General features: G+C 41.0%; 1 protein-coding gene across 2 annotated transcripts in view; it reads left to right on the top strand.

The window, feature by feature from the left end:
* The window catches only part of nol4lb (nucleolar protein 4-like b), a 105070-nt gene extending 97103 nt beyond the window's left edge, over window positions 1-7967 (top strand). For both annotated transcript variants that reach the window (XM_017487782.3, XM_017487783.3), the window contains exons 8-11: window positions 71-259; window positions 585-704; window positions 2112-2316; window positions 2429-7967. In XM_017487782.3, the coding sequence (XP_017343271.1) occupies window positions 71-259; window positions 585-704; window positions 2112-2316; window positions 2429-2646 (732 nt within the window). In that variant the 3' untranslated portion in view covers window positions 2647-7967. The remainder of the gene's footprint in view (window positions 1-70; window positions 260-584; window positions 705-2111; window positions 2317-2428) is intronic.
* The last annotated feature ends 609 nt before the right edge of the window (window positions 7968-8576 follow it).

The raw sequence follows: 8576 nt of genomic DNA on the forward strand, positions 1-8576 counted from the left end.
ATGAATGCATAAGTACACTTTACTGAAAATTTACATATCGACCTCATACCTCCTTCTGTGTCTGTGTTAGATGTTTGTGCGTCTGTTTGTTGATGAGAACCTGGACCGCATGGTGCCCATCTCCAAGCAGCCAAAAGAAAAGATCCAGGCCATCATTGAATCCTGCAGTCGCCAGTTCCCAGAGTTCCAGGAGCGTGCACGCAAGCGTATCCGCACCTACCTCAAATCCTGCCGCCGCATGAAGAAGAACGGCATGGAGGTACAATCTTATAACACTGACGCACATAAATACACACTCAGGACACTCATCTAAGGGCTACAGTAATATATAATAATGATCATATAATTTCATGGTCCCATTGCTTGTATAATGTAGTGAGGCATTCAGAGTGGCAGCTCTTTCTTTCTATCAAATACTGACCCCTTGTGGTAATTATACTAGATGCCACAGTAAGTGTTTTTTTCCACTTAGCACTATGCTAACAATGATGTGAAAAGAATAAATGTGTTGTCTTTTCTTGTTTGAGCAATGTGTTGATGCTCTTTTGAACTTATTATTCATGGAAATGTGTGTGTTGTATCAGACCCGGCCCACGCCACCACACTTGACCTCAGCGATGGCAGAGAACATTTTAGCTGCTGCTTGTGAGAGTGAAACGAGAAACGCTGCCAAGAGGATGCGGATGGACGTCTACCAAACACACGTCAGTAACTCTGTGTGTGTGTTGGGGAGGAATGACACCTTTCTTAAAGAGTTGTATTCAGATTCCACATAACATTGATGTGTTAGATTAGCAAAGCCAACAATATGGAGCATATTCAGGACTCAACTACGAGCTAGACACTATAATAAATAAACGATAGGGTTTGACCATTTGCACAGTTGGATATTCTAAACTAAACTTTTCATGAGGGTGAACATGAACTTGCATGTTCATGATTTCCATTAGATCAGCAAATAAAGCAATACTGTAGTGTAGGACTGGTTGAGTATCTTAAATGGCCAGGCAGACACTCTGTGGTTCAAATATGTCTTTGCTGTCCCTGAACTGCCCAAACCATCTCCAGTGGAGTTGCAAATCAATGAATGTCAGCTGTTTTTATCAAAGTAACTGAATTCTTAGTCATGAACCATCCATCCATTTTCTGTACCGCTTATCCTACAGTACACAGGGTCGCGGGGAGCCTGGAGCTTATCCCAGGGGACTCGGGACATGAGGCAGGGTGTCAATCCATCACAGGGAGTCATGAACTGATTTTCCAAAATTCCTTGTACAGAAGCTTCATGCTTCTGTTGATTCAAAAATTATCCCAATGTCAAAAGAACGGCATTTTGTACTGGCAAAATGTTTGAATGATAGAGCTGCGGCAAAAACTGTGGGAGTATGATTTCCTTACCTGCTATCTGCAGAAATCCTGCCAGCAGGATGAGATCACCACCCTCTTGAAAGTGTTGTTGCTTCTATGAAACTAGAGACATCAGGATAGGATAACTATTAGCAGTGTTGGCTTACCAGTGTGGACCATTTATTTCTATCAACATACTGCTATGCAAATTCATTGGAAAATGTAAAGTCCTGCTGGCTTGGGCATTGCTTATACTGCCATTTGGTATATAGGTTATTTTTTTTTAGGAGTGTACAGCATGGATGTAGATATATTACTAGGTAGGTATCACTACAGCCAGTTAAAGGGGCTTATTTAGAAGCATCAGTACCACAGAGACTTTTAATCAAATCTGGTAGAGGAAAACTGCCAGTGAATTGAAGTGTTATGACTGATAGGAGAAACTCCGTCTGGATGGTTCTGTGATGATAATGTCTGTCTGCATCTGACACACAAGGTATAAAGCCATAATTATTGGCTCCTCTTACCGTGACTGAAAGGAAAGAGGAAAAACATTGGCAGGGGGATAGCCACAGCTCTTATTACTCATTTGAGTAATGATTGATGAACATGTTCTGAAGGGAAAAAAAAAGGTTTTCTGAGATTTTATTTATTGGACTGTGTAAGAGTTTTGTTCAGTACTGTGTGTGCCTGGTTTAATAGTGAATGATGGTAAACGTATGAAATCGATTGTGTGTCTAAAGAATGTTTCTTTCTTCCCTTAGGAGGATCAGATAGCTCTGGAGAAGGCTGTCTCTCGTGAGCCGGTGCCTCTGACCCACTCTGCATATTCTCTGGCAGCTTCTGCTTACTCCCAGGACCAGCTGTACATCAACGGAGGCCTTGGCTACAACTACCGTGCTTTCGCTGGCTTGGCGGGCAACATGCAGCACCCGGTCTCTCTCACGACCCCTGCTGCCCAGACCAACGGTGAGAATGAGACCGCACGAACACAACAGCACAGTTTTCTTTTAGGAATGTTGTCTAGATTCAAAAATTTCAATGGGTTCTCTTCGGACACTCTCTCATTCTCTTTTTGTAGGACCTACCGATCTCAGTATGAAGTCTCTGGCTTCAAACTCATCTACGTCAAGCACCAACAGTCTTGGGCGGAGTGCAGGAGGAGGAGGGACCTCTGCTCAGCTCAGCCATACTGAAGTGACAGCAGTGCGTCAGCTGATCGCTGGCTACCGCGAATCAGCAGCCTTCTTACTTCGCTCAGCCGATGAGCTGGAAAACCTCATACTACAACAGAACTGACCTGTACACTCTCCCTCTCATCTCATCGCCACTTTCTATCTCTCTCAGTCTGCCTTTTATCTTTAACTCTCGCTCCATCACCTCAGGTCTCTATTTGCTAGCCTCACTCTCATCGTCATTCTCAGAGGCATGCACATTTGAAGATATCAGGAGAGATGATGAAGCATTGATCAGTATGCTGGCACATTCAGATTGCCTACAAAGAGAAACAAAGAAAGGGGGCTGATGAAGACGGGAGCATGCTGCAGTGCTGTAGTGCTGTGTTGACGAAGAAGAAAACACTGTTCCTGTGGGCGGGTGGCTGGCCTTGTGAATCATACACCTCTCCACCTCCATGCCCTTAAGCCCATTTACTAAAACAACTCCTTTAATCTTTTTCCCTTTACGCTCCCTGCTTTCGAGTGCCACTAATTTCCTGATTTTTGTTCTTTTTTTTTCTTTCTTTTTTTTTTTGGTAATCTGCTTTTTCACAGGAGGCATTATGTAGTGCCAGTACTCCTGTTTATTATTAAATGAAGACACGTTTGAGTTAAGTTGAAGGAAGATACCTGAAAAGAAGTGAAAGTTTAAAGAGAAAACAACAAATTAGACCTTTACATTCGCTGTACATAAACGCGCTCTGTTCTAAAGCACTTTTTTTTTTTCACTCGCTCTGACCTCTCCTCCCTAACACTGCTTTTGCCGTAGGGAGAAAATTGTGTAACTTATGCATACAAATACAGGTGGAGCTCACCTGGAAATACCTCAGCCTGTCCAAATCCTCTGTGTCCCAGTTCACGTTTTCTGTCTGAGGGAGAAGAATCCCTCCTTCTAGTACTACCTTATGCGTCCAGTGCCTCTCCAGGATCTAAAAGAAGGCATGCATATGGAACGTGAGCTTGGTTTGTTTCTAGTTATTTATTTTATTTTATTTTATTTTTTTGCTTCTATAATGTAATGTACATATTCAATTCACCAGAAGGTATTGATTCCAGAAATACACTGAAATGAAATACACTGGAACTGGAGGATTAGACTTAATGGAGTGTTTTGATCAGGTAAAGATCTCTGCTTTAATGATTGGGTCTTTTGGGGCCTCTTAAAGCATTTCAACTATGGATGCCAATTCTATACTCCACTACCTTTCTTTTGTAATGCCATTCTTCTGAAGTCACCTCTTCTTTCATGCACATGTCTGGAGCAATGGAGGGAGCGTGATGAAAGGATGGAGGAAGGATCTGTTAGTCTTTTTATCTGTTGACTTTTTCTCAAAGGCCATTAATTCCACTCTGCTGCTAAGTACTTGGACTTTTACGCCACAGACCTGAAACCTCAAGCCTCCTGCACAACCAGAGCACCTCAACCTGGGATAAAAAACAAACAAAAGACCAACAAAAAGCAAAAAAAAAAAAGCAAACAAAAAAAAAGAAGAAAAGGTCCTGAAACGGACAGTGGAAGTTTATTCATTTGAATGCCGAGAAAGAGAAATTACTGCCATATTAGTTTCCTGCATTCACATCTTGTTAGTGACCTGTATCATCGTTGAGGGTTGAGTTTGCTTTGTAGCTGCGTTTTGTTTCGCTTGGAGTTTAAATGGGTGCTTAGTTCCTGAGATCAGTAGAGGTCTGCTTCTCTATCTGTGGCACGAGAGCTTTCACATGCTCAAACATGCACACATTCCCTTACATGTGGAGTCTCTGGGGGAACTGAATTTTTAGAGGGAGAGAAGAGAAAATGCAAGCTGTTTTAGTTATTATTGAGGTAGACTCATGTTGGGCCTGACTGACTGGTGTGTCACTGTAATTTGCTCCTCATTGCACACTGAGGCAGTGCTGCTCTGCCACTGTGGAGCTCTGTGTGAAAGCTTGAGGTTGCACTGCTAGTGAGGAGCAAGAGGAAGATAACTGCAATGCAAAAGATAATCAAATGCGTTCCTGGTCCTAAAGGAGAGAGTTGGATGCGTAGAGACTACCATGACCTGTAATGAGGGGCAGTCACAAGCACTGAAGTGAGTTTCCATTGTCTAGCATTAGTGGGATCTTGCATTAACATTGATAGTAGACATATAAAATAAAGGTGGTAATGGTGGCATAATGTAAAATAGATCTTCAATGAAGTGTGTGTAGGTTTTACATCGTGCTTTCTGCCCAAGTATAGTCATTGCAGATATGTTGTTGTAGTAATCCAATATCCAGCTGGCTCAAACCACTATAAATATGGGAGAAATACTGCATGTGTTACATTCTGTATGCTAATCTGGGTAGATCTGCGCATTTTAACTCTCTCTCTCGCTCTCAATTATTGGTAGTGACAAGGATGAGGAAATATGCAAAATGACCAGTCCTCTCCTCACTGTGCTCTTGTCTTACTGTGGCTGCTTGGTTTTAAATTTTAAGGGATCCATCCCCCTTGAGTCTATGGGGAGTGATGTTTTGATCCACTCATTTAGTTCTTCCCACTCATTTACTTTAAGGGAATAGCAGTGTAGATGTCCTCAATTTTTCTTTGAATCAAAAAAGCCTTGTTGCGTTGCAGTTCAGCTTCTTGGTTTAATGTTTGTGGTGTTCCTGTTAACAGCATTCTGTGTGATGTTCTAGATAAGAAGACCACTCATGAGTGATCTTTGTTAATATCTTTTACTTTTGCTGACAAATTCTCTCTCCTTTTCTGCTCAGTCCTTACATTAAAGCACTAGAGACTGATATAAAGGCTGAGTACGAGGACTGATATCTTGCTCTCCTGTCTTTCTGTCTCCATCTATCCCTCTTTTGCTCCCACTGGTTCGGACGATGGAGGGATGGGTCCTGATGCTTATTAAAATCACTCCCGACACTGCTGAATTTAGACTAACCTCACATGCCACTAAGTTCTGCTCCGGTTGCTCGGAATTTGAAATTGTGACAGTTCTACATTTGTAATATAGACAATGGACCGCTAACGTTATTTGTGGAAAGGTTGTGAGATTATATGGGGAAATAAAAGGCACGCTCATTCACCCATCTGGGAATTTTCTCCCTCCAGCTCCCTCATGGATGGCAACTTTCTGGATACAAACTGTAAAAACAAGGCAAACGACAATCTTGGAAAAGGTGTAATTAGTTCGGTTAGATTTCCCTTCTCCGTGTGCGGCTATTGTTTACAGTGCGTATGGGAGAATATGGGGCGATTTAGCCATAACCTGAGCATCTCTGACATCTCGGCCTGGCCCTTCTCACTACCTGTGGAGGACTCCTAGTGGCCCACTGTCAACAACTTCTTGTATGATTTCTATTTTTATTATAATTGTCATGGTTGCAGTTATTATTTTTTAATTCTTTTTGTATTACAAAGTGGTCTTTCTACAACTGTTTTGTACAACACCAACATCACAAGTGAAGTTTTGTCTATACATTCCAAGGAAGGATGTCAATATATGAAGCAATCAAGTGGACCCAAGTCATCGAGCATGTACGAAGGACAGCCCACCTAAGTGCTCTATACTACTTTAAATAAAAAAAATGAATAAAAAAAAACAATCAGAAAAAATTGCTGAAACTAGAGGCTTTCAGACAAAACAAGTGTGCACTATGATGTACATGTACATTTCCCACAGTGATCTTGGGTTACTTGGTGTGGCTTCATTCACTTCTGACCCTGCAAAGGCAAAGTGCGTTTACTTTGTAAATAAGTTGCTGACAGCACTGGTGTGAACGATTTTTCATGTTGGTACATTTTCATATAAATAGTATTACAACCCCAACTTTATACCTCATACTGTATCCCTTATTACCCAACATACTTTTAAAAAAAAAGGGTCAGTTTCAGTTTTTTTTGTTGTTTTGTTTGTTGTTTTTTTGTTTGTTTGTTTTTTTTTTTTTGCTGAAACTGCACTTTGCCTTTGAGGAGCTGCGTTTATTGAAATTAGCACTTCATTTGTTCAGCTACAGTTGATGTCCATTGTGTACATATCTAACCCCCCAGTCTGCATATTTACGATATGCCTCCAGGGCCTTCAAGCTTTGTTTTATGTTATAGCTGGATTTTGGCACACACAGCCAGGTCTAATTTGATCTGTCTACATTACATGTGACCTCTTCAAGGCACACTGACAACATATAGGCTTGTACAGTGTAAACACACGTGCTCACATATACAGATTGTGCTTTTGTTCGGACTGTGTACTCTGGTTACAGTAGCTGCTGAACTACACACATTACAATTTGCCGGTTTGGCCCTGATGTAGAGCTCAGCAGAAATGTGAGGAGGAAAAAAAATATTTTTCTATTGCAGTGGTGTACATACAGTCAAATCATCCCGGTTTCCCTCCGCCGTCTGTCCTTTTATAATTTGTTGGTGCTTTACATTTCTGTTGGCTTTGTTGGTTTCAGGAGCTTCTAAATTGAGCTCTGCTTTGGAGATGTACTTTATACCAATGGGAAACATTCTCTCTCTCTCTCTCTCTCTCTCTCTTCCTCCTCCTTCTTCTTCTTCTTCTTCTTCATTTTGGACTCAGTGGAAGTGTGATGTTTACATGTACAGATTTTTGAAATTCTCATTTTTGTTTTTGTTCTTGTTTTTGTCATTATTTGTTTTGTCTGAAAGCAGTTTTTCTCCTTCCTGCTTTCACACAGTACTTAATTTAATCAGATTTCTTGTTTATTGAAGGGAAATGGAAACGTGTCTGAGTAAAAGTTTGTGTTCATTTCAGCAGTGCTTATAAAAGTCCTATTTTGCTTTGCTCTGATCCCGCTTTCAAACTGCTGACAGCAGGAAGACAAAATGAAGGCTCACTGTAAAACGATCCTCTGTTCTGACTGAAAGCCAGTACACGGCAGTCCATTTCTTTGCAATTAAAAGCCATTTCCATGCCCTTCACTGGGCTCGCAACAAGTATTAAATTACAAAAACAGACTGAAAACCTCAGGTAAATGACTACTATTTATGTGATTGTAAGTCTTACTGGCAGCCCATTTCCCTCTTTAATACCACATAAATTATATTAAATGATTATTCCTTTTTATATTTATTGTGTTCTGTATAACAGTTGAGACCTTTTTCAGTACATGTGGTTAAATATTTTAATTCTTTTGAAAAGTGACAAATATATATGTGAAGAAGCTGAAAGATAAAAAAAAAAAAAATCAATTTCTGTTTGTTTAATTAGAAACAGCATGGGTGACTCCTAACATATCACTTTGATTAAAGAAAACCAATGATTTAAAATGATGCTTTCTCGAAGTGGGTTGTCACTACTGAGGTTTAAAAAAAAATGTCTTCAAACATGACATTGTGTCTTTTTTTCCCCTCCCAAGCTGTTTGTCTGAAAGCTAAATATGCTAATAAAATTGTGTGCTATATATCCAGCTGCCCGTGAACATGTTTGATTTGTTGAGCAGGGCAGGCTGTAGAGGGAGCCGCTGCTATCTTGGAATCATAATATACTCCTCCAGGGTCAAAGGGCAGTAATCTAAAACATTTCGTGCTGTTTCATCCGGGTATTTTTCAAATTCTATTTGCTATCCATTTTCTATACCGCTTATCCTATTGGGTCACGGGGAAACCTGGAGCCTATCCCAGGGAGCATCGGGCACAAGCTGAACGTACACCATGGACGGGGTGCCAATCCATCGCAGGGCACAATCACATACACATTCACACACCCATTCATACGCTATGAACACTCTGGACATGCCAATCAGCCTACCATGCATGTCTTTGGACTGAGGGAGGAAACCGAAGTACCCAGATAAACCCCCACAGAACACACAGGGCAGCAACGGGAACAGAACCCCTGACCCTGGAGGGGTGAGGAAAACATGCTAAGCCACCGTGCGCCCTTGTTTTCACCATGTTTAATTTCATTAAAGATTCATACTGATCATTCCTGTGGCCCAGAATTAGTCTTAACGTTGGCAATAGTATTAATAATTTAGGTTGTAACGGGCAGATACACAGTATCAGTAAGTAAATTG

The sequence above is a fragment of the Ictalurus punctatus genome, chromosome 15 (genome assembly GCF_001660625.3).
Source record: "Ictalurus punctatus breed USDA103 chromosome 15, Coco_2.0, whole genome shotgun sequence".
Lineage (NCBI taxonomy): Eukaryota > Metazoa > Chordata > Actinopteri > Siluriformes > Ictaluridae > Ictalurus > Ictalurus punctatus.